Source organism: Acomys minous (genome assembly GCF_964271855.1).
Source record: "Acomys minous genome assembly, chromosome: 9".
Classification (NCBI taxonomy): Eukaryota; Metazoa; Chordata; class Mammalia; order Rodentia; family Muridae; genus Acomys; species Acomys minous.
This window is the reverse complement of record NC_140490.1, coordinates 119,044,732-119,071,231: the sequence shown is the minus strand read 5'-3', so window position 1 is coordinate 119,071,231 and position 26,500 is coordinate 119,044,732. Positions and strand designations below refer to the sequence as shown.

General features: G+C 43.6%; 1 protein-coding gene across 3 annotated transcripts in view; it reads left to right on the top strand.

The window, feature by feature from the left end:
- The window catches only part of ARMC1 (armadillo repeat containing 1), a 29,773-nt gene extending 4,171 nt beyond the window's left edge, over positions 1-25,602 (top strand). For all 3 annotated transcript variants that reach the window (XM_084794647.1, XM_084794648.1, XM_084794649.1), the window contains exons 2-7: positions 3,858-4,078; positions 7,939-8,030; positions 11,633-11,822; positions 22,400-22,516; positions 22,601-22,675; positions 23,524-25,602. In XM_084794647.1, the coding sequence (XP_084650773.1) occupies positions 3,896-4,078; positions 7,939-8,030; positions 11,633-11,822; positions 22,400-22,516; positions 22,601-22,675; positions 23,524-23,715 (849 nt within the window). In that variant the 5' untranslated portion in view covers positions 3,858-3,895 and the 3' untranslated portion in view covers positions 23,716-25,602. The remainder of the gene's footprint in view (positions 1-3,857; positions 4,079-7,938; positions 8,031-11,632; positions 11,823-22,399; positions 22,517-22,600; positions 22,676-23,523) is intronic.
- The last annotated feature ends 898 nt before the right edge of the window (positions 25,603-26,500 follow it).

The window sequence follows — 26,500 nt, the reverse complement described above, 5'->3', positions numbered from 1 at the left end:
GATGAAAACAGAATTTTACAGTCTCAAGGTCTGGGCTCTGTGAAAAAGCCCCTGTTGTAGTGTCTGGTTTTTTGGTGGCCCAAGTGTGTGTGTGTGTTAACATGCATTAATTTTACTGTGTGTAGGTTATGTATATATTGTGCACACATGCCACAGTGTACCAAGGGTGGAAGTCAGAGGACAAGTTTGTCTACTGTTTGGGTTCCAGACATGGAACTTAGTTATCAGGCTTGGCAGCAAGTGTCTTTATCTACTGAGCCATCTTACTGGTGCATGTTTTTGTTTTTGCTTTTTGACACAGGATCTCATGTAGCAAAGGCTGACCTGAAACTTACTATATATCAGGATGACTTTGCACTGTTCCCTACTGCCTCTTAACTCCAAGTGCAGGGATTACAAGCATGAGCCACCATGCATAGCTGAGTATTTTGCTTTTCCTATAGGTTTGTTGAGACTTATGCCATAGACAGCATAAAACCTGTGTGTAAACTAATATTTATAAGCAGGAGTATTCAGATTCTGATAGAGGGACCTAAGTGACCACAAATCCTAAACATGGTAGTCTCATCCATGTATTCAGTGCAGTTGTCGTCTTCTTCTTCTTCTTCTTCTTCTTCTTCTTTTTTCTTTCTTTCTTTCTTTCTTTCTTTCTTTCTTTCTTTTTCGAGACAGGGTTTCTCTGTCATCCTTGGCTGTCCTGGACTCACTTTGTAGACCAGGTTGGCCTCGAACTCACAGCGATCCGCCTGCCTCTGCCTCCCAAGTGCTGGGATTAAAGATGTGCGCCACCACACCCGGCTGCAGTCTTCTTTTATCCTGACTTTTAGAATAGCAAAAGTCACCATAATACTTCGATTTTAAGGTAATTATTTGATAATATGCTATGTTGTTGTAAAGTCTTCTTTTCTTTGAGTTCTTTGAATTTTCTTGGAGATTAAAAATATTAATGTATTAGCTGAGTGGAGGTGGCCATGCCTTTAATTCTAGCACTCAGGAGGCAGAGGTAGGTGGTTCTCTGAGTTTGAGGCCAGCTTGGTTTATAGAGCAAGTTCCAGGACAGCCAGGGTTACACAGAGAGACTTTGTCTTGAAAAACAAAACCAAACAAAGTATTAATGTACCTTATATGTATTTTTTATTCTCAATATGGTATGAGTTAAAGACCATTACTGGTTTTAATATTAACTTATTATGTATACAGTGCTGTGCTTGCACATACACCTGCACACCCAAAGAGGGCATCAGATCACACTACAGATGGTTGTGAGCCACCATGTGGTTGCTGGGAATTGCACTCAGGACCTCTGGAAGAGCGGACAGTGGTCTTAACCTCTGAGCTATCTTTCTAGCCCCCATTACTGGTTTATAATTGCTAGGTAGTTACTCTAACACTATTTATTGGATGATCTTACCATTTTTCTTTTTTATCATATAAGCAAGAACTATATATTGAACCCACTATGTGGTAGGCATGGACTAAGCTCTTTGTCTGTATGCACTGTCATTTCATTGATATATTACACTGTTTTGTAGCTTGTGTTGTCAATCTTACTTTACAGATGTGGGCACTGATACAGAATGTAAGGGGTTTCCCGAAATTACAGCTTTTTAAAAAAGATTTTATTCATGTGCATGTATGTGTGTGTCTGTGTGAGGGTGTGCCACCAGTATGTGGGTGCCCTGATAGATCAGATGAAGCATTGGGTGCCCTGGAGCTGAGATTCCATACTGTTGTGAGCCCCCTGATGTGGGTGCTGGGAACTCAGGTCCTCTTTAAGAGCAGGAAGCACTCTTAACTGCTAAGCCATCTCTCCAGTCCCTCAAGGCAGTTTCTAAGTGGCCAAACCTAGGTCTGATGTGACTGGGAGACTTCCTACATTGAACACATAAAGAACTTGGGAGACACATCTTTCGAAATACTGAGGATAATAGATCTGAAGATAATAGATGCCTGGTCGGTGTTCTCATGATGACCCACACACCTGGTGCTAGTGTTAGGAAGCCCCTTTCTGTGAGTCAGGGTCATGCTGCAGCCAGGCTGACCGGAGGCCTGGGATAGGAAATACTCTCTCCCTTTACTCCATGAGGACCGTTTATGCTTGTTAACATCTGTGTGCTCTTTGGAATAAGGCATATAATACAAAGTCTGGGTTCGTTGAAGTTAATGATCTTAAATTTTTGCATTCACAGAAAGTCCGTTCTTCCTTTCTTTCTTCCTTGCTTCCTTGCTTCCTTCCTTCCTTCCTTCCTTCTTTCCATTTTTTGGGTTTTTTGTGACAGGGTTTCTCTGTGTAACAGCCCTGCCTGTCCTGAACTCACTTTGTAGACTAGGTTGGCCTTGAACTCACAGAGATCTGCCTGCCTCTGCCTCCTGAAAGCTGTGATTAAAGGCATGTGCCACCAATCCTGGCTCTACAAAAAGTACTTCTTAATGTTTATTTCTTTGGCCTTATATGTCCTTTATATGTCAGGTTTTCTCAAAAGCTCTATTTCTTCAAGGCAGAGACACATTGTAACCCTAGGCCTTGAACTCATGAATTCATGGTCCTCCTGCCTTACCATAGCCTGTTATGTTGAAGTTATAGGGATGACCTGCCAAACCCAGTTACGCCAGTTGCTCCTATGGAGAAAAGATATGCTGAATTTAAAAGGAGGGTTTTGGGAAGTAGAAAGACTGCTGAGAAACAGAAAAGACTGGTAAATAAGATTTCACTCCAGTTCTATACTTAGTACCCTGATGACTTGAAACAAATATTTAACTTTCCTGTGATTGTTTCACTATCTGTATCACCTCAAATTCCATTCTTTCTTCCTCTGGCTTTTCTGTTAGGCATTAGAAGATGGCTTACACAGAGGTGGGTTTGTGAGCTTATGTTCAGTTCAGTTTCACCATGATCCCCCAGACCGCTTGGTTGAGGCACAGATAAGCACACAAACTAGGCCCTTGGCTTCCTGCAGAGAGCCCCCTCCCCGCTCTTTTTTTTTTTTTCTCTTTTTATTTTTCTTTCCTTTCCTTGTCATTGAACTCAGGAACTAAGTCAGGTGTGCTAGGCAGAGCTCTACCATTCAGCTATACAACTTGAATTCGAGATCATCCTGCCTCAGTCTCCAGGGCACCTTGGATCACAGGCGTGCCACAGTGCTTGGCAAGGGCCTCCTGTGGGGCTCTCCTTTTCCCCAGGAGGTTTTATCTTTTGTAGATACAGTTTGCTCTGCGTCCCTCCCCAGCCCCCTCCTCCCAGATGAGTAAGAAAAACCCAAGCTGTCAGCTCACTACTTTTCCTTGAGGCACTTGTTTTAGGCCTGGAAATGTTCTAAGGGGAAAAATCCTGGCCGTGCTACAGTTTGACAAGGGGAGCAAAGGTTACAGGCCTGTACGGTAAAGACTTGGCTTATTAGAACCTTAGTGTTAAAATATGTATTTCTCAGTGGGGTTTATTGGGGTATTGAGGTTGACATATGCTCTCTTGCATATGTAAATAACCCTGTTTCTTCCTTCAGCTTATGCTCATTTTATTTTTCACAAGCTCTGGAATTGCCAGTTCTTATTTTCGTGTGTGTGATTTAGATTCATCTGCTTCTTTCTAAAGATATTACAGTGCAGCTACTTTAAAAGCACCATAGCTGGGCATAGTTGGTGCACACTTACTTATACTCCTAGTTTTTGAGAAGTAGAGGCAGCTGGATCAGGACTATGAGGACAGCTCAGCGACAGCGACAGACAGCGACAATCTGAGGCTAGTCTGCACTGTGGGAGACCCTATCTCAGTAAGCAAGTAAATTAGCAAGTGGAGTTACCTTGGTAGACTAGAATTAATTTTGTCATCCTTTCTTCTTCTTTTTATTTTGGTTTTGCAGAATTTAAGAGGATTTTATTCATGCGCATGTCATAGAAGATGAATTCATCCTCCTGTACTATGAATGAAGAGCCTGACGCCCTGTCGGTAGTTAACCAGCTGCGGGACCTAGCAGCAGATCCATTGAACAGAAGGGCCATCGTCCAGGATCAGGGATGCCTGCCTGGCCTTATTTTATTTATGGACCATCCCAACCCCCCTGTCGTTCACTCAGCTTTGCTGGTAAGTTGCTTTTTAATGCTTTGAGTTTTGGTGTTTTAATTTTCAAAGACCTTTGATAACATGGTAAAAGACTAAAAGATATTAGATTATGCCTTCTGTATTTTTGAGTATAAAATATGGAAACTTACTTTCATATGCCAGAAAAAAGCATTCATGTAGTTCTTTAACACAAATAGCAACATGTTGATTTTGTTCTTTGGTAACAGTATAACGCAGATATAAAATGTTTTGCTGTTTGCTGTTTTCAGTTAGCACGATCTATTGTTTGCTTTCTTTTTGACGTGGGATGTTGTTGTGTTGGTCGGGCTGCTCGGCCAGCTCCTGGGCTCATTCATCTTGACTGCAGGCGTGCGCACCCACCACACCACCTCATTACCTCTCCCACTGCCCCCCCACCCTGCGTAGTGTGCGTAGCCTGTGCGTATCCATTCACCAGATGATGACATGACGCACGTGAAGGAGGGCAGGTGGGAAAGAGAGGTATGCAGGATCAAAGCTAACACTTGAGCAGGAATCATGGGAAACATGGAGGCTAGAGAAACATGCTAAAGAACAAGACCCTCTGGCAGATCCAAAATGGGAGGATTTCTGGGTGACATAAATGTGGTCCCTTCAATAGTAATTGATATAAAAAAGAAAGGCAGCTGTAGAAGAAAGTGAAATGATGGTAGTAACCTTATAAATTTTGAGGGATCTATCAGTCAAATGTTATTTGTACACCTGACTTATATCCTGATTTAAGCAAATCTATCATGAGCAATTTTTTAAGTGGCTGGAAGTGAATGTGCAGCATACACCAGATGACATTAAAAAGTCACTGTGAAGGCCAGTGAGGTGACTCAGCAGTTAGGAGCTCAGGATGCTCTTTCATGGGACCATAGGTTGTAGTACACAGACATATATATAAGCAAAATAGCCACATGTGTAAAAAAAAAACAAAAAATGTAAGATCATTATGGCCAGTAAGATGGCTTAGTGGTGGGTAAAAGTGCTTGTGACCAAGCCTGACTTGGTGTCTGGACCCACATGTTGGAAGAGAGAACCATCTTCTGCAAGTGGTCTTGTGCCTGCCAGTCATTGGGTTACAGGTGTATGGGCACAACATAAATAATGTAAAAATTAAATTTAAAAACTCAGTGGTTTCATGTGTGGTGATTAATGCTCTCATGTGTAGTGGCACAAACCTTTAATCCTGGCACTTAAAAGGTAGAGAGGCAGGCATAAATGTGGTAGTGACTTATAGGCCAGTTAGTGCTCTGTTAAAGCAAAATAAAAATGCCCGGCTGTGGTGGTATTATTAACTCTATGACAAAAATGAGGATACTACTTTTTAAGAAGTCATTTGTGTAGAATTTTATTAAGATAATTAAAAACTAGGCTGAGAAACACTTAAAGAAATGCTCAACGTCTTTAGTCATCAGAGAAATACAAATCAAAACGACTCTTGAGATTCCATCTTACACCCATCAGAATGGCTAAGATCAAAAATTCAAGCGATACCACATGCTGGCGAGGATGTGGAGAAAGTGGAACACTCCTTTATTGTTGGTGGGAATTCAAACTTGTATAACCACTTTGGGAATCAGAAAACTGGGACTAGGGCTTTCTCAAGACCCAGCTATTCCACTCCTTGGAATATACCCAGAAGATGTACCAGCACACAACAAGGACATTTGCTCAACCATGTTCATAGCAGCCTTATTCATAATAGCCAGAACATGGAAACAGCCTAAGTGTCCCTCAGTAGAAGAATGGATAAAGAGCCTTTGCCTCCCGAGTGCTGGGATTACAGGCATGCACCATCACTGCCTGGCTTATAGCTGACACTTAAAAATCTTTATTGACTTTTTGTGAATTTCACATCATACACGCCAATTCCACTCATCCACCTGTCCCTTCATATCTGCCCTCCACTCTTAAAACCTTCTGCCCCCAAAAGAAAACAACAAACAAAAATAATAAAAAGAAGGAAAACAAACAAAATCTTGCCATGGAGGCTGTGGTGTGTCACCATGTGTCACATAGTACACCCTTTTGCACAAATATCTTTACTTGCAAATGTTCATTGCAATGAATCATTGCTCTGGTTTGGGGCCTTTGGCTTCTTGGATGCTATCAATGGATCCTCACTGGACTCCTGTCGGACATCCTCATGTTGTTCTCTGTCATGGATGCTGCACTCTGGATCTGCAGGGCCAGCCCCTTCCTGTGCTCCAGCAGTTCGTAGATGGGGTAGACGTTGGGGTGGGCCAGCTCAAAGCTCTGCGTCTGGGCCTGGGTGGTAGATGAGTATGCCAGCTTGCCAGCTCTCCTGCCTAGGCTAGCTCACCCAAGTGCTGCAGTTAGCAAGGGGCTGGGCCAGCTCTCCTGCCTAGGCTAGCTCACCCTAGTGCTGCAGTTAGCAAGGGGCTGGGCCAGCTCTCCTGCCTAGGCTAGCTCACCCAAGTGCTGCAGTTAGCAAGGGGCTGGGCCAGCTCTCCTGCCTGGGCTAGCTCACCCAAGTGCTGCAGTTAGCAAGGGGCTGGGCCAGCTCTCCCTTTCACACCCTCAGGGCTAGGCCACCCATGTGTCCCCGATATCAGGGCCAGCTCTGCTGTGCTGCTCGGGAGAGGTGCATGGCCAGCTCTCCAGAGTACTGCAGCCAGTGAGGGGTGGGGCCAGTTCTACTCAACAGTCCTTGGACATCAATATAGACCCAGGCAGCAGCCCAGATCGGGGGCATCTATAAGGGCTTTGGTGGTAAAATTGGCTACAGACATTGACACAGACCCCTGCAGGGCCAGGGACCCAGATATGGTCGTCAGTGGCAGCACAGACCAGGACCTCACCGTGGCCCAGGTGATAGGTTAGGTACTCACATCAGGCTGCTCCTCGCTACCTTGATGTCTTCAGTTACACCTCTCTTCATGGTGCTGAAACCCATCTGCGTTCTCGTCTCTCCATCACACACACTTGCCATCATACTGGTGTCTGCGGGGGGGCCATGTGGGTGGCAGGCTGGTCTCTGAGGCTGACACATTTTTATAAAGACCTGTCACTTTTTACTTGAAAGGCAGAAGTCTGAAGGGCAAGTAGGCTGAGGTGGCTGTGAATGATGACAGTGCGGTCTGCATGACAGCAGTGCTGGGGATGTGAGGGGACGCCAGCGGCCCCGAAGAAGTTGCCTGGGACGGAAACACTGTAAATGTTTATTGGGAGAGAAAAAGTTCTTGAAAAAGTTAGCTTAATGCATAGAGAACTGTGACCTTCTTTAATTATTTATTTTGGTGTTTTGAGACAGGGTTTCCTGTAGCACACGCTGTCCTGAAACTTACTGTGCAGTGACGGCTAGCCTCCTGCCTCCGCCCGCCTTGTGGTGAGGTTGCAGGTGCAAGCCACTCTGCCTGGGTTTGTTGTTGTTTTGATTTGTCTGTTTTCTATTTAAAACACATTTGAAAGTTGTAGTATGTAGTAAAACAGGAGGCAGTTCATTTTATAAAGTTCACTGTATGCTTTGTCCCCAGCAGTTTATTTTAATTAATGTGTAAAAAGCATCTAGAAAAATGATGCCGATTGGAACTGCTTTTTGAGATTGATAAGTGGAATGTAATTCCTTGTAAAATGAAATGATAAATAAAGTGGTGTCCCTAGGTGTTACCTAACCCTGACCTTGCAGATAAAGTCACAGTGTTAAATTCACAGGGCACATTGAGTTACCACAGCTCCTTGGAGGGTATTCTGAACATCACATTTAAAGCAGACTTCAAATAAGTTGACACTGAAAATAAAAACACTTGTTTTCTTTTTCCTCTTGCAATGAGTTATAAGTGGCCCTTTTGGAGCAGCCTGGATGTGTGCACTGACCACTGTTTCTGCTGCAGGCGCTCCGATACTTGGCCGAGTGTCGTGCGAACAGGGAAAAGATGAAAGGAGAGCTGGGCATGATGCTGAGCTTGCAGAACGTCGTGCAGAAGTGAGTGCGGGAGGCCGCGGCCTGAGGCACAGGAGGTGGGCTGTGGGAGCTCACTGATGACGCCTTTAATCTTCTTTCTTAAGTTTCAAATATTATTTAGAAATTTTACCTCTAACAAAAGATAGGCTTATGTAGGTTTTATGTCCAAAATATCCTGCTAGTGAATATTAGTTTTTTGTGTAGCCCTAACTGTCTTAGAACTAGATATGTAGACCAGGTTGGCTTGAAAATAGATATCTGCCTGTCCCTGCTTCCTGAGAGCTAGGATTAAAAGTGTATGCTACTATGTCTGGCTGTTAGTTTTGTTTTTATTGATAAACATGGGTATTAACAGTCCTTGGAAATATTTTATTTAAAATATTGACATCAATCCTATCATTTTGGGATAACAATAAATCTTTCAAATCCTAGGACATTTGCAGCTGATGTGGCAGAAACAGGGCAACAAAGGTTTTTGTTCACATTTCAAGACAGCTGGGTATCCTTGGCTTTTAGTAATTTGTCATTTTCTTCCCATGGTGCAGGGGATGGGACTCGGGTTTATGCATGCTACTCAAGCATTCTCTCAGCTGAGCCATATTCCCAGTTACTCATGTATGTATGTATGTATGTATGTATGTATGTATGTATGTATATCTTTTTTTTTTTTCTTTTTGGTTTTTTGAAACAGGGTTTCTCTGTGTAGTGCTAGATGTTCTGGAACTCTTTCTGCAGACCAGACTGGCCTCAAACTCACAGAGATCTGCCTGCCTTTGCTTCCCAAGTGCAGAGATTAAAGGCATTTACCACCCCCCAGCAAAAACCACTTCTTTTATTTTTATTTCATGTGCACTGGTTTTTGCCCACATGCTCGTCATGAGCATGTCTGATCATGGACTTATAGACAGGCATGAGCCGCCATGTGGGAGCTGGGATTTGAACCAGAGTCCTCTGGAAGAATAGTTGGTGCTCTTAACCGCTGTGCTGTCTCTGCACCTGGCTACTTGCTCTTCCTGAGCACCCAGGTTTGCTTCCTTCCACCCACGTGATCACTTACAAATATCCAAAATGCCAGTTTTAGGGGACCTAAACTGCCCCTGGTTTTGGCCCCTGTGGGCACCGTGTGCATGTAGTACATATGCATATGCAGGCAAAACATCCGTACACACAAAAGTAATAAAATATTTAAAAATACCAAAATAATGTTGACAATTTAAAATATATTTTATATTTGAACTTTAAAGTTTTAGAGTAAGTTTAGGTAACATACATTTAGCCTGTAATTTCTTACCCTTGTTGGCTCAACGATGTAGTAAAGTGTGTGTATATGGAAAAGATAAGTCAGTAAAGTGGGGCGACCACTATGAAGTTACTAAGAGAAACTGATGACATTGTGACAGGTCAGGGAAGAAGATCTAAGATAGGGCAGAAATGTTGTGGAATAAGGTCACAGGCTAAAGAAGGGTGGAGCAGGCTGGGCAGAGAAAGTCTCTAGATCTAGCACACATTTGACAAGAAAGGAAGCAGACGGGCAGAGTCTCTGATACAGTGTAGGCCTGATAGCCATCTCAGTAAACAGCTGCAAGCAAAGAATGTTAGAGCCGTCCTACACTGAACAGAAATGACAGGTCTTACCAGGGGCTGCCCTTGGACATGTGATGGTTCCAAAGCTGCTGTATGTGGTACCATGACTGTAGCAGAAGAGCAAGTCCTTTATATAGTTCACTTATCTGATTTTACATCCATCCATCCATCCTCCCTCCCTCCCTCCCTCCCTCCCTCCCTCCCTCCCTCTCTCCCTCTCTCCCTCCCTTCCTCCCTCCCTCCCTCCCTGCCTGCCTGCCTGTCTAGCACAGGTATATGCCTGGTTGTAGAGGTCGGGACAGCCTGAGTAAGCCCTTTTAATTGCTGAGCCATCTCCCCCCCTCCGCCACTACCCCCTCCATAAGGCTTTTTTTAAAGGGTGTCCAAGCAGCGTGTCTGCATGGTTTCTGAAAGTGATTTATTTTTTCTTTAATTTGAATAAAGTATACATTTTTAGAACAGTATGGTGATTGATTGTTCCACTAGTAATAAAATATTTATTGCATACCTGTTCTGATTTGACCCCACAGCCGTGTTAGTAGTGGAGATGTAATGACTGATGAATAGATAAGACGGACAGACAAGGCAGTTTATGTGAAGGTTCCTTTTCAGATTTCTCAAGTGTTGATTTTTTATTTACTTACTTATTTTTTGTTCTAGCTTTCCTTTCAAGGTTGGGAAAAGTCAGCTCTGTTCATCAGAATAAGCCTCAGAAGCATCTTTATCTGAATGCACTGTTGATACAGCTAGTCTAGTTGGCCTAGTCAGTCGGCTTGCTTAGTGTTACGTACAGGCCGACTACCATGCTACCTGGCATTTCTGTGGGTGCTGGGGGTCCAAATCTATTTACTCTTGCGTGCCACATACTTTCCCTACTGAGTTGTCTTCCCTGCCCTGTTAATAGTTCTTTAAGTGGCATTGTTAATATGCTTGCCAGCAGTTTTCATCTCATTGGATTTAAAAAATTTTTTTTCCATTGGATTTTTTAAAACATTGCAAAATACCTGCATTGCAGCTCTCTGCCTCTACCATTGAACTTTAAAAATAACTTAAGCTATCTGAATCAATAGAAGAAAGATGATTTGAGCAAGTGGGAGTAGTGGTCCAGAGAAACCTGGACCTGGTAACCTGATCTTGTTACTTGGTTTTCTATTTAATGATTTTAAGTAAATTTACTTTTATGCCATGCTAGGATGGATTATGAATCGCAGTGAATCATGTTTTAATCGAAATTAGGGGACAATTGTTACAGCCTAGCCAGGCATGGTGGCTCATTGTAAGTGTCTTAGTTAGGGTTTCTGTTGCTGTGAAGAGACACCCTGACCGTAGTAAGTCTTATAAAGGAAAGCATTTCATTAGGGCTGCCTCACAGTTCATCACGGCAGCAAGCATGGTGGTGATAGGCAGACATGGTGCTGGAGAAGGAGCGGAGAGTTCTGCATCAGCATCAACAAAGAGATGCTGGGCCTGGCTTGAGCACTCCATCCATACCTAACCGTCCTGCCTAGTGACACACTTCCTCCAGCGTAGCTGTGCTGCCCCTTCCAGTCCGTGGGGAGGTGGGGGGTGGGGGGGCGTTGTCATTCCAACTACAGGCAGGTAGAGAGTGTTAGCCTGGACTGTGGACAGAGTTGCAGGGGACTGTGCAGGCTGAGTGTTCCCTATGTTATTGATTCTTGTACTTTTCCTTTTCATTGATTAAAGCAGAGTCTTGCTGGTAGTCTGGTCTCAAACTTGTGTAGCCAAGGAGAACCTTGAACTTCTGATCCTGCCTTTGCCTCCTGAGTGGTTATGACAGGCGGGTATCACCGCACCCTGTTTCTGTGATACGGAATTGAGTGTGGAGCTCTGTGCGTTAGACAAGCACTCTGCCATCTGAGCTGCAGCTTATTTTCCGTTATTGGGTGTTCTAAGACTCACTGGTGTTTCTTTTTAATTGAACAAGGTATCAGGATGAAGGAACCAAAACTCACCAAAGCTGGGAAGTACAATTATAGAACTAGTCAAAGTGACCTTTTATTTACGGGTTTCTTTTCAAGGACCACAACTCCAGGAGAAACAAAGCTTCTGGCCTCAGAAATCTATGACATTCTTCAATCTTCCAATATGGCTGATGGTGACAGTTTTAGTGAAATGAATTCACGTAGAAGGAAAGCTCAGTTTTTCCTGGGAACAACAAACAAACGCGCCAAAACAGTAGTTCTGCACATAGACGGCCTGGACGACACGGTAAGACTGAGAGATGTGGATGGTAAGGTGGCAGCAGGGAACTGTCACCACACGCTTTTTTTGCAGTCACTTGCTAACATTCTCTAAGGAAGAGTTGCATATTAATATTTTATCCTCTTAAAAAACGGTCATCGTATGGTAAAGATAACAGCTAATCAGCATACATAGCATTTTTTGTTTTGTTTTCTTTTTTGTTTAGATTTTCAAAACCTGGTTTCTCTATGTTATCTTGGCTGTTGTGGACTCGCTTTGTAGGCCAGGCTGGCTTAGAACTCATAGCGACCTGCCTGCCTCTGCCTCCCCAGTGCTGGGATTAAAGGAGTGTGCCACCACGCCCGGCTACATAGCAGTTTTAAATGTACATGCTCCTAATGGCAGGACTTAGGATAAAACACCTGAACTGACAGACATGCAAGAAACAAACAGGTCTGGTTACAGCAGTGTGTTATTATATAGCTGAGTTATAACTTACTAATGTCAAGCGAGCTAGGGCAGATACCGTTAGGTCCTGGGTTCATCTACACTGGGCATATTCCTGTATCACTTGTATGCTTTCCTTCGAGTGCTTATGCTGTGCATGTATGTGCATCACTTTGTGTATATTCCATCGAGTGCATATATGGTAGCATGTATGTGCGTCACTTTGTGTATGTTCCATCCAGTGCATATACTGTAGCATGTATGGGCATCACTTTGTATGTACCTCATTGAGTGCATGTACTGTAGCATGCATGGGCATCACTTTGTATGTACCCCATTGAGTGCATGTACTGTAGTATGTATGGGCATCACTTTGTGTGTACCCCATTGAGTGCATGTACTGTAGTATGTATGGACATCACTTTGTGTGTACCCCATTGAGTGCATGTACTGTAGCATATATGGGCATCACTTTGTATGTACCCCATTGAGTGCATGTACTGTAGTATGTATGGGCATCACTTTGTATGTACCCTATCGAGTGCATGTACTGTAGCATGTGTGGGCATCACTTTGTATGTACCCCATTGAGTGCATGTGCAGCACTGCTTTGCTCATCCATTCATCAGCTGATTGTTTCTACCTTTGAGTTTTGTTTTTTGTTTTTTGTTTTTTTTTTCACATGTTAACATCCTTTTGGGTACATACCTCATCTGAATGGTAATTTTTTTGATTAGCTATCAGATTGTTCACAGTGGCTGCACAATATTATATTTCAGCCAGCATTGTATGTAGGAGGGGCCACTTCCCCCACATCTTCTTCAACCGTTGTCAGTTTCCAGCCGTCCTAGTGGACTTGAAGTGTTTCTATGGTTTGATGTACATGTTCCTGATAACTAGCAGTGTGGAGCGACATTTCAGAAGTGCATTAGTCATTGTTTCGGTGGCTGAATGGGGTTTATTGTGTGTGTCTTTTCACTTGTTTCAGGTTGGTATTGGTGGGAATGCTCGTTTCCCCCCTGTTCTTTGACCAGCTTTCAGTGGTCTTTCTTACTGAGTTCTCTGAATGCCGTGGGTGCTCAGAGTCACATGCGTGTCCTCTGCAAGACAGTTGTGTACTCTGAACCTCTGAGCCATCGCTCCAGCCCCTGTTTTACACATTTTTAAAAAATCATCAAGCTATTTGGGCTTTGCTTTGTGGGCAGCTTTTTGACCATTAGTTGATGTTTTATTAGATCTAGTCCTATTTTTCTCCCTTTCAGTAGGGTTTGGTTGTTGTGCCTTTATAGTAATGTGTACATTTCATTGGTCATACTATGTTGGCATACAGTTATTCCTAGTGCTTGTTTGTATAGGCTGAGAGTGTCCTTGAACCAAAAATCCACATTTTGAAGTGCTTTAAGATCCAAAACTTACATTAAAACTTTTTTTTTCAAATTTACTTATGTATGTTTTTTATTTTATTTTTTAATGAGTGCTCTGCCTGCATGTACACCTGCATGCCTGAAGAGGGTATCAGATCCCTTTATAGATGGTCATGAGCCACCACCATGCAGTTCCTGGGAATTGAACTCAGGACCACTGGAAAAGATGCCAGTGTTCTTAACCACTGAGCCATCACACACTCTCTAAGACTTATTAAATATCAGTATCCTACTAAAAAAGGCTTGGAGTTTCAAGAATTCCTTTTTGTTTTTTAATTAAAAAAATTATTTCAGATTTTTCAAATTTTATTTCATGTGTATGGATGTTGTTCCTGCATGTGTGTATGTGCACCAGAGCTTGGCCCTTGAGCCCCGGCGCTGGAGTCCATGGATGTTTGTGAGCTGCCGTATAGATGCTAGGGACTGCTGCAAGGGCAGTAGTTGCTCTAACCTGCAGAGCCATCTTTCCAGCTAAGGATTAATACTTTTTGAATGTCCAATGTTCAACTAGTGAAATTTACACAGCAGTATAAAATCTACAAAAAAAAACCCCTCCCAGATCTGAAACACTTTGATCCCAAGACCAGATAAAAGGTGCTTAACTTCTCGTAACTCTATTTTTATAAGGTCGATAGTAATAGTTTCTTCTTTATCCTGAGCTTAGTGATTGGAAGTTTTTCTAAAAAAATGAAAGCTTTATCAATTTCATTGACCCTTTCAAAGAAACAAATGTTCTGTTGCATTTTAAAGTTTTTCTTTGGGGTATGTGTGCATATGACAGCCAGAGGACTTGGAGGAGTTGGCTCTCTTCACTCTGTGGGTTCCCAGGATCAAACTTAGGGTGTCAGACGTGGGAGCAGGTGCTCTAACCCACCGTGGCATCTCGCTGGTTCTGTGGTGTGTGTTTTGTTTGTTTTGAGAGCTGGTCTCACTTTGTAGCCACTTTGATCTTGAGCTTAGGCAGCTCTATTTCAACCTTAGGAGTGCAGTGTGCCACAATTTAGGAATGTCCTGCTATGCCGGCCCTGAGAACCAGTTTTTTAATTAAAAATTTTTTTTAATTTAATTTTTTGGTTATTTTTTATTTTTTGAGGCAGGATTTCTCTGTGTAACAGTCCTGGCTGTCCTGGACAGGCTTTGTAGACCAGACAACCCTTGAACTCAGAGATCTACCATCCTCTGCCTTCTTGAGTGCTGGGATTACAGGTGTGTGCCACCACCTCCTGCCCTACCTTGTTTTTTTAAGGACACCAAGGTTTTATTGAGAAGTAGAGTAACAGTTCTTAGCAGCAGGGAGTAGTCCCAAAAATGGGTTGCCAAAAACAACCTTTTGAAAAAGATTTGTCTCATTTTAGAATTTTTCCATGCTCTCAATCTGTTATTCCTTGTAGTTGCTGCAAAGCAACTATTCGTTTTCTTTCTCCCCTCCCGCTCCCTGTCCACTGTCTCTTCCTTGTCCCCCTTCCCCAACTTCCCCAACAAGTTCTCAGGTAGCCAGAACTAACTCCTGACTGGATTCCAGCTACTTCCTTCATTGCTGCAACGTTCAACACGGAAGTTTCCAGCTCTTTTTTCATATGTCCAAAATGCCCTCTTTTAATTTTTGTTTTACAAATGGTTTTGTTTTTGATGGATATGGGCTGCGAGGTGAGCTCCCTCCACTGCACTATAAGATAGCCAGCCACACACTGTAAGATAGATAGCCACACACTGTAAGATAGCCACACACTGTAAGATAGCCACACACTGTAAGATAGCCAGCCACACACTGTAAGATAGCCACACACTGTAAGATAGCCACACACTGTAAGATAGCCACACACTGTAAGACAGCCACACACTGTAAGATAGCCACACACTGTAAGACAGCCACACACTGTAAGGTAGCCACACACTGTAAGACAGCCACACACTGTAAGATAGCCACACACTGTAAGACAGCCACACACTGTAAGGTAGCCACACACTGTAAGATAGCCACACACTGTAAGATAGCCAGCCACACACTGTAAGATAGCCACACACTGTAAGATAGCCACACACTGTAAGATAGCCACACACTGTAAGACAGCCACACACTGTAAGATAGCCACACACTGTAAGACAGCCACACACTGTAAGGTAGCCACACACTGTAAGACAGCCACACACTGTAAGACAGCCACACACTGTAAGATAGCCACACACTGTAAGATAGATAGCCACACACTGTAAGATAGCCACACACTGTAAGATAGCCACACACTGTAAGATAGCCAGCCACACACTGTAAGATAGCCACACACTGTAAGACAGCCACACACTGTAAGATAGCCACACACTGTAAGACAGCCACACACTGTAAGATAGCCACACACTGTAAGACAGCCACACACTGTAAGGTAGCCACACACTGTAAGATAGCCACACACTGTAAGATAGCCACACACTGTAAGATAGCCACACACTGTAAGACAGCCACACACTGTAAGGTAGCCACACACTGTAAGACAGCCACACACTGTAAGACAGCCACACACTGTAAGATAGCCACACACTGTAAGACAGCCACACACTGTAAGATAGCCACACACTGTAAGACAGCCACACACTGTAAGACAGCCACACACTGTAAGATAGCCACACACTGTAAGATAGCCACACACTGTAAGGTAGCCACACACTGTAAGACAGCCACACACTGTAAGGTAGCCACGCACTATAAGATAGCCACACACTGTAAGACAGCCACACACTGTAAGACAGCCACACACTGTAAGACAGCCACACACTGTAAGATAGCCACACACTGTAAGATAGCCACACACTGTAAGGTAGCCACACACTGTAAGGTAGCCACGCACTGTAAGGTAGCCACGCACTATAAGGTAGCCACGCACTGTAAGACAGCCACGCACTGTAAGACAGCCACACACTGTAAGACAGCCACACACTGTAAGATAGCCACACACTGTAAGATAGCCACACACTGTAAGATAGCCACACACTGTAAGATAGCCAGCCACACACTGTAAGATAGCCACACACTGTAAGATAGCCACACACTGTAAGACAGCCACACACTGTAAGACAGCCACACACTGTAAGACAGCCACACACTGTAAGACAGCCACACACTGTAAGACAGCCACACACTGTAAGACAGCCACACACTGTAAGGTAGCCACACACTGTAAGGTAGCCACACACTGTAAGGTAGCCACACACTGTAAGGTAGCCACGCACTGTAAGGTAGCCACGCACTGTAAGGTAGCCACGCACTGTAAGACAGCCACGCACTGTAAGACAGCCACGCACTGTAAGACAGCCACACACTGTAAGACAGCCACACACTGTAAGACAGCCACACACTGTAAGGTAGCCACACACTGTAAGACAGCCACACACTGTAAGACAGCCACACACTGTAAGACAGCCACACACTGTAAGACAGCCACACACTGTAAGATAGCCACACACTGTAAGATAGCCACACACTGTAAGACAGCCACACACTGTAAGATAGCCACACACTGTAAGACAGCCACACACTGTAAGATAGCCACACACTGTAAGACAGCCACACACTGTAAGATAGCCACACACTGTAAGACAGCCACACACTGTAAGATAGCCACACACTGTAAGATAGATAGCCACACACTGTAAGATAGCCACACACTGTAAGACAGCCACACACTGTAAGACAGCCACACACTGTAAGGTAGCCACACACTGTAAGACAGCCACACACTGTAAGACAGCCACACACTGTAAGACAGCCACACACTGTAAGATAGCCACACACTGTAAGACAGCCACACACTGTAAGACAGCCACACACTGTAAGATAGCCACACACTGTAAGATAGCCACACACTGTAAGACAGCCACACACTGTAAGACAGCCACACACTGTAAGACAGCCACACACTGTAAGACAGCCACACACTGTAAGACAGCCACACACTGTAAGACAGCCACACACTGTAAGACAGCCACACACTATAAGACAGCCACACACTGTAAGACAGCCACACACTGTAAGATAGCCACACACTGTAAGAAAGCCACACACTGTAAGATAGCCACACACTGTAAGATAGCCACACACTGTAAGACAGCCAGCCACACACTGTAAGACAGCCAGCCACACACTGTAAGACAGCCACACACTATAAGATAGCCACACACTGTAAGATAGCCACACACTGTAAGATAGCCACACACTGTAAGGTAGCCACACACTGTAAGATAGCCAGCCACACACTGTAAGACAGCCACACACTGTAAGACAGCCACACACTGTAAGACAGCCACACACTGTAAGACAGCCACACACTGTAAGACAGCCACACACTGTAAGACAGCCACACACTGTAAGACAGCCACACACTGTAAGACAGCCACACACTGTAAGACAGCCACACACTGTAAGACAGCCACACACTGTAAGACAGCCACACACTGTAAGACAGCCACACACTGTAAGACAGCCACACACTGTAAGACAGCCACACACTGTAAGACAGCCACACACTGTAAGACAGCCACACACTGTAAGACAGCCACACACTGTAAGACAGCCACACACTGTAAGACAGCCACACACTGTAAGACAGCCACACACTGTAAGACAGCCAGCCACACACTGTAAGACAGCCACACACTGTAAGACAGCCACACACTGTAAGACAGCCACACACTGTAAGATAGCCACACACTGTAAGATAGCCACACACTGTAAGACAGCCACACACTGTAAGACAGCCACACACTGTAAGACAGCCACACACTGTAAGACAGCCACACACTGTAAGACAGCCACACACTGTAAGACAGCCACACACTGTAAGACAGCCACACACTGTAAGACAGCCACACACTGTAAGACAGCCACACACTGTAAGGTAGCCACACACTGTAAGACAGCCACACACTGTAAGACAGCCACACACTGTAAGACAGCCACACACTGTAAGACAGCCACACACTGTAAGACAGCCACACACTGTAAGACAGCCACACACTGTAAGACAGCCACACACTGTAAGATAGCCAGCCACACACTGTAAGACAGCCACACACTGTAAGACAGCCACACACTGTAAGATAGCCAGCCACACACTGTAAGACAGCCACACACTGTAAGACAGCCACACACTGTAAGGTAGCCACACACTGTAAGGTAGCCACACACTGTAAGATAGCCAGCCACACACTGTCTTGTGTTTGGAGTTTTTTGTGTTCAGAATTCTGCTGTTATTTGTACTGTTTTTCTTCTCTCCTCTTCCTTCCTCACTGCTAGCTTTTAGATGTTCTCTTCTGCCACTGGTTGGATTCATGTGGCTTTCCCTATGCCGAGGCAGAGGAGAGTCTGAGCTGAGGGTCTTTTACAGCTGGCTTTGCTGCGCGGAGCTGCTTGAGTGGTAGGGCTGTACTCTGTAAGTCTGACTTTGAAGTTCACTGGCTCACAGGAGCCCAGTCTTTTGTTTGTGTTTATTTTGTTTCAGTTTTATCCAACTTCTTTGCTTTGTGAGTTTAAATTTGTGGCAAATTTGTATTGATTTTTCTATCATATCTTCAAAACTAATTTTCCTCCCTTTTCTCTGTCTCTGTCAGGGACTCTAAATTATGTGTTGTCTGCCACTTGAAATTTCTTCACAGTTTACTGGTGTCTTGTTCATTTCATTTGTTTTTCTCTTCCATTTAGGATAGTTTCTGTTTCTATATTCACTAATTTTCTTCTGTGAGTGTTGTTTGTAGTTATTCTCCTCCGGTGTGTTTTTCATTGTGAACGTTGCTTTATAGTATGTTTTGAAGTTTGACTTAGGAATTTTCATGGCATCTCCATAGCATGTTTTCCATAGCTTCTTGAACATAGAGAATTTTCCATGGCCCTGTGCACTAACTCTACTAGCTCTACTACCTGTATTATTTCTGAATATGTCGCTTTTGTGGGTGTTTCTACTTTAGTGTAATGTTTGTGTGTTTCCTTCAAATGTCTGGTAATTTTTTATTAGATATGGCCAGATATTTTGTGTCTTGTAGAACACTGCATGCATTTATATGCATAGCCTTTAAATAATCTTCAGTTTTATTCTGTTTTGTTTTCCAAGAAAGCATTTCTCTGTGTATCCCTGGCCATCCTAGAACTCACTCTGTAGATCAGGCTGGCCTTAAGCTCAGAGATTTGGCTGCTTCTGCCTCCTGAGAATTGAAATTAAAAGTGTGTGTGACTACAGCCTGCTCAGCTTTATTCTGGACCACAGCTTAGTTACTCCTTAGTAGTTGGATCTTGAGGTTTGCTTAAGGTTTTGCTCTGTAAGACCGTACCTTTCAACCGAGGGATGACTCTGCTGCACTGTTGCGCCAGGACCCTTCTGTGTGTTCTCTTCCTACTTGGTACATTTCCACTTATTTTTTAGTGCATATCAGGAGACGATGGTGCATTCTTCACCCAGTGTGAGCCCATATAATTGTTGTTCTGTTCCTCCCAGTGGGTATTTGCTCAGCCTCAGGGTTGCTTCCTCACACACCTGCAGTAGTGGTCATTCAGCTTGAAACGAGGCCCTCTTGACCATTGATTAGCTGTCTGTGTGGCCCCTGTCCTCCTTGGCTGTCTGTGTGGCCCTTGTCCTCCTTGGTTCTTCAGTCTCTCTGCCCTGAGAACTGTAGTTGCTTTAACTGAGTTCTTAAGTCTGTGCTCAACTCAGGGAGGGTGCTGAGTTCTGGTTGGTTTCTGTTAGACTTTCTGCTGCTGTGTCAAAATATTTAACAGAAATAACTTAGGGAAGGAGTTGGTTATTTTGACTAAAGTTCATGGTTCCTGAGCCCTGAGATTTTGGGCCTGAAACAAATGCTGTGTCAGTGTGGAGGAGGTAGAGGAGCCTGGCTGCCTCAGAAGCAGGGATGCCTGCTGGGGCTTTCTTACCTCCCCCTCCTTTCTTCTTTTGTTGTATATGAACAAGAGTTACTTTTAAAAAGCTAACACAAAAATCCAAAAGGGGCTAAGGTGATAGATAGTTAAGCAGATAAGAGTACTTGGTGTGCAGTCATGAGAACGTGAGTTGTATCTTGTGTATGTGCATGGGATGTGTGCATGGGTGCACATACACAAATTCATACATGCCTAGTCACCCTCCTCTCCTATATACACCTCACACTCAAATCTAACTAGTCACAACAGTATAGGCCAATATACAGTAAGATTAAGATTATGCTTGCCAGCCAGGCGCAGTGGCACATTTCTGTCCTCCCAGCACTCAGGGAGGCAGAGGCAGGGGGATTGCTGTGAGTTTGAGGCTAGCCTGGTCTACAAAGTGAGTGCAGGACAGCCAAGGATACACAGAGAGAAACCCTGTTTCGGAAAACAAAAACAAACAATCTGAAATATGTTCTGAAATATAGCTGATGTGATGAGGAGATTCTCCTGAGGGCCAAAGCACAGAGTTATTTCTTAATTACAGGACAGTGGGGATAAGAAAAGACAAAAGGAGATGTGAAGTGGGAAACAGGATATTAGCACCCTGCCTTAGAGCATCAGAAGGTCTGTGTTATATTGTAAATAGCTGGAGAGGAAAATGAAATAAAAAAGAATATTGGTATTGCTTGGATTGCAGTGGAAGGCATTGGGAATGCCATGACTGAAGGATGAAATAATATTTATTAGGGACAGTGAGTCCAACGCTGAGTGCTTTTAGTTCTAACTTAAGCCTAGAGGTTTTTTTTTCCAACATTTTATTTTTATTGATAATTTGGGAATTTCACACTATGCACCCATCACATTCACTTCCCAGTCCTTGCAGGTCCATCTCCCCTTTGTAATGCCCCTCCCCCTGCACCCTGCACCTCCCTGCCCCCTCCCCCCCCCAAAAAAAAAAGAAGAAGAAAAACCAAAACAAACCCAAGTTGAGATTTTTAAAACTAGACTAGAGGCCTAGGGAGTGAATGTCTTAGCACACCTTAGGTCTCTGTTAGTCTCGTCATGGAGCTGGAGTCAGATGATGACGTGTCAGCAGATGCACGGGGCTGTCTCCACGGCAGGTGGACTGCAGTGTGCTCACTTAAGCTTGAGGAACCTCTGCTTCTGTCTTTGAGCACTTTGTTCTGTTACTCATTTGTTCTTTTTCTGATAAAAAATAGCATTGGGTGACTTCTTACTGATTATTAAAACTACATTTTAGTGTTGAAGTTTGAGCAGGATGGTGGTGGTGCCTTTGATCCCAGCAGAGGCAGGCACGTCTCTGAGTTTGAGGCCAGCCTGGTCTGCAGAATGAGTTTCAGGATAGCCCGGGCTTCATAGAGAAACCGTGTCTTGAAAAAACAAGCAAACCATCCATAAACAAACAAAAAAGTTTGAAGTATGCCAGGAATTACTGTTGTGTTGGAACTTTGCCTCCCTTCCTATCCAAACCCAGCCCTAAGCAAAAGCACATAGCCAGGCTCCATGCTCGTCGTAAGATTACAGTGCTGCTGTTGCTCCTCTGTTACATAAGCATAGGTAGACGAGCATGTACCTTCAACATTCAACTTCCTGCAATAGCCAGGAGAGGAGTAAGCCATTGTGGAGGTTACTGTAGTTGGGCCATGCCTTAGGGCCTAGGCTTGCAGTCGGCGCCGCCATGTAGGTTTGTGTCCTTTGCTTTTTGGTGTCTTTGCAGCGACAAAACAAGCACTAGTGCGTGGTTCCCTGTGGCTTAAGTTGATTTATTTCCTTTCTGTTTTAATAACTGGTTGTTTTCATTTTTTCAGTCTCGGAGAAATCTATGTGAAGAGGCTTTGTTAAAAATTAAAGGTGTTATTAGCTTTACTTTTCAAATGGCTGTTCAAAGATGTGTGGTGCGAATTCGTTCAGATTTGAAAGCAGAGGTTAGTACTTTCAATGACTGAATATGCTTGAAGTTATAAATAAGTAAACCATCATTCAGAATTGTTCCTTTTATCCTGGCCCAGGCTTTGGCGTCAGCAATAGCATCAACCAAGGTCATGAAGGCTCAGCAAGTTGTGAAAAGCGAGAGTGGGGAAGAGGTACTTGTCCTTTATGTTACTCCTGCAGGCGGGGCTCTTGATTATGTGCATGATTAGTGCAGTATAACGGTCCTAGAGGATAGTTATGAAATGTAGAGGAATGACTGTATCTTAATTAATAGTTATTGTCTTAGAATATAGAGAGAGCTTTTCTGAAGTTCAGAGTCTTCCTGTAAAGGAAGCTTGTAGCTCAGTGGAGACGTGATGCAGACGTTATGTCTAAGTAAAGGACGCAGTTCCTCATATTCCTTTATTACATGTAAGTAAAGGACGCAGTTCCTCATATTCCTTTATTACATGTAAGTAAAGGACGCAGTCCCTCATATTCCTTTATTACATGTAAGTAAAGGACGCAGTCCCTCATATTCCTTTATTACATGTAAGTAAAGGACGCAGTTCCCTCATATTCCTTTATTACATGTAAGTAAAGGACGCAGTTCCTCATATTCCTTTATTACATGTAAGTAAAGGACGCAGTCCCTCATATTCCTTTATTACTTTCGTTCTCACTTGAACTAGTTTTGTTAATCCAAGAAAAGAAAAGTGCATCGCTTTGAATACGTAGATAGTGTGAGCACCAGCTCTGTGATGAGGAGGGTGGGTCTGTAAGCTGTGAGCTCCTTGGGCTTCCTACAGCTGCCAATGCACCCATCTCACCCATCTGTAGAGAGACGGGCTGCTCCTGACTAGAACCCAGGCCAACTGCATGCAAGAAGACAGAGCTGAAGACTGAGAGCCCTTGACAGTGCTGGGAATGAGCATGGTGCTTAGGATGAGGATGTGACTTAGGACATGGGTGTGTTGTGTTAGCTTGGTTTGTAATGGCTCTTCCTGCTTCTCTGTGTCAGATGCTCGTCCCATTCCAAGACGCCCCCGTGGAAGTGGAAGAGAACACAGAGCTGCCTGACTACCTGCCTGAGGATGAGAGTCCCACAAAGGAACAGGACAAGGCAGTGTCCCGGGTTGGCTCACACCCTGAGGGTGGAGCCAGCTGGTTGAGCACAGCAGCAAATTTTTTATCCAGATCATTTTACTGGTGACTTCAACTTCAGTTTGGGGCTCAAGGACTGTGTGAACCAACAGGGGCCAGCGTTCCATTGTTGTGATGAACTGTCAAGTGCAATTTGCAATAGATTATCATGGAACCTTTCTAGATTACATGACTGTATGCTGCATCTTACATTTTATTGGACATTTCCCACACAGGATAATGGCTGTAGGTAAACAGGACCGAGGCTGCAGGTGGAATTTGTTTATGAAGGTATTTTGGTATTGTTTTCCTTTGCTTAATTGCCTCACTTTTTGTTTTTTAATTTAAACGTGGGTCCATTGTTAAAACCAAATGTATGTGCAGCTTCGCATCCTGTTTTGCAGAGCATGTGGTTAGGAAAACTCATCTTCTCTCTGAAGAAAAGCTTTGCAGAGCTCAAGTTGTGCATGACTTACTGAATATTTTAGCAGTGTTTCTTCATGAACAGTACATGACATGTGCTTTGGTCCCCTTCTCTGAAAGTTGAGAACATACCTAGGTAGCCTCCTTCTGTGCCTTTTTATTTTGCCAACCATGTTTATAGGAAGGATATTTTTAATGGCATTTTGCAAATGGAATGATACTCATTTGAACATAGCAGTACCTTAAACAACAATAAGAAAAAACTGTATAGTCTTATTTGCTGTAATTTTAATTAGGTTACTGTAAGCAAAAACAACAGAAAAGTGCTTTTGAGAGAATTTGAATGTGACCAAGCATGGCTCTGTTGACTCCTGCTCACTTAGGTTTTAGCAGCTCTTGAGAATGAAGTCCTTTGTGTTTCTAGCAGCTGATGGTCTCTTGGCCTTACCCTGCGGTGACACTGTGTCCTGCTAGACAAAAGTAATAGTGTAAAAAACTGACAAACTTGAAAAAGAAAACAAAATTGGATGCCTCGAATGCCTCAGTGCCACTTTGGTTAGTATGTGACTTCAGACATAAACTGGTTGGCACATGCCCATTTCAGAGAGATTTCTTTTTATTGCCTTTTTGTCGTTAAGAAAATACTGCAGTCAAATTGAATAAAACGAGACCCAAATTATTGCTTAGAGAGAAAGAAAGGCAGCACTTACTGTAGTTTTCATGTCTAGCCAGAAAGCCAACGTTAGTGAAGGCAAGAGACGTAACTAAAGACACACATGTGGGTTTTTGTTTGTTTTTTAAATTAAGACAGAATTACATGTATGTGATGCTTTAAGATTCTAAAATATTTGGCAACTAATATTTTCTTTTTAGAAATCCAGCTAAATCTGTTTTAATGTCAACATCATTAAGAACTACTAAGAAGAAGCTGAAACGTATCTTTATGCCCTGTAGAGCTGCGCTTTCCTGCTCGGGGAGTGTGAACTTGGGCCCTGGAGGGGTTGCTTGCTTCTTGGTTGTTTCTTTTAGAGATAATCGAAAACATCCAGGTTACTGGGGAAAAACAGTCGCAAAGCACTGTGGCTCATGAGGCCACTCGGGTTCACTAGCACTGTGGCTTTCTGGAAGGAGGGTGCTGAAGGTAGCTGGGGCACTTTGCAGTGTCTGCTCTCTGACTCAGGTTACACGCACAGACAGGAAGCAGGACATTGCAGGGCACATTGCAAATAATATCATACCACTTGCTGCCAGAACCAGATGTGTTGAAAACAAAACAACAGAATCACCTCCTTTCTGTAACCATTACAGCAAAGTTTACTTTCTATATCAACACGTTTTATTTTATTTTGCCTTGCCACACATTTATTTAAAAACTGTAGCCCTTTTGGTGGTGATGATTCAGGAAAGTTGGTATTCCGGACTGATGTTTGTGTATCTAGGTGTCCCTTTATTTCAGGGCCCTCAGCGGAGTTGAGGCAACTCTAATGGCAGTTTTTGAATATATTGTAAAATAATAAAAGATAGCAATGAAAATTAGATGGATATTGTATTTTTAAATATTGTGTGTGTGTGTGTGTGTGTGTGTGTGTGTGTGTGTGTGTGTGTGTGTGTGTATCTGTGTACACACCTGAAGTAGTCAGAAGAATGTTAGGCCCCTGGAGCTGCGCTCACAGGCAGCTGTCCAGATCCAGAGACATTAGGTTCAGGGGGAAAAAAGTGAGTAAACAGGGTAGTCAACATGGAGCTCTCCTGGCTTGTCCACACATCCCTGGCTTGTCCACATGTCCCTGGCTTTCAGTACCTTGAGCTTCAGGCCCTTAGCTCTTGCATGAGCCTTGTGATCTAGACTTGGCTCCTCCTCTTTTCTTCATAACTGCCCCATTCTATCAGACTAATCTTTTTGGTTTTTGTTTTATCTTTGAGACAGGTCCCTCTATGTAACCCTGGCTTTCCTGGAACTCTGTGTAGACTAGTCTGGCCTCAAACTCACCGGAGATTCCCCTGCATCTGCCTCCTAAGTGCTGTGATTAAAGATGTGCGCCAGCATGCCCTGTCTGGCAGATTAATCTTAGTATTAGATTTTAACAGTAATTTTCTGCTTTAATGCCAGGAAAGGTCCTGGGGTTGCTAGGATGCCCTGTCTAGCTAAGCTAGTCCTGGGGTCTGGTCTCCAACCCAGTGTTTCACAGACTAAATAAACATTAGTCTACACTTTCTGCAAGGCCTTACTGTAGTATCTCAGGGTCGTAGAACAGTCTGTTTAGGCTTGCCTGTTACTTCATCTTTATCCTTTATTGGCATTCTCTCTTATGTGGAATGTCCTCTTTAAAATAGTATGGAAATAACAAACTATTACTGCAGAATGCTTAAAGCATAGGCTGCCTTCCATCCTGCAGTAGAGGCTATGGAAGTAAAAGATTATTCTTTTTGGG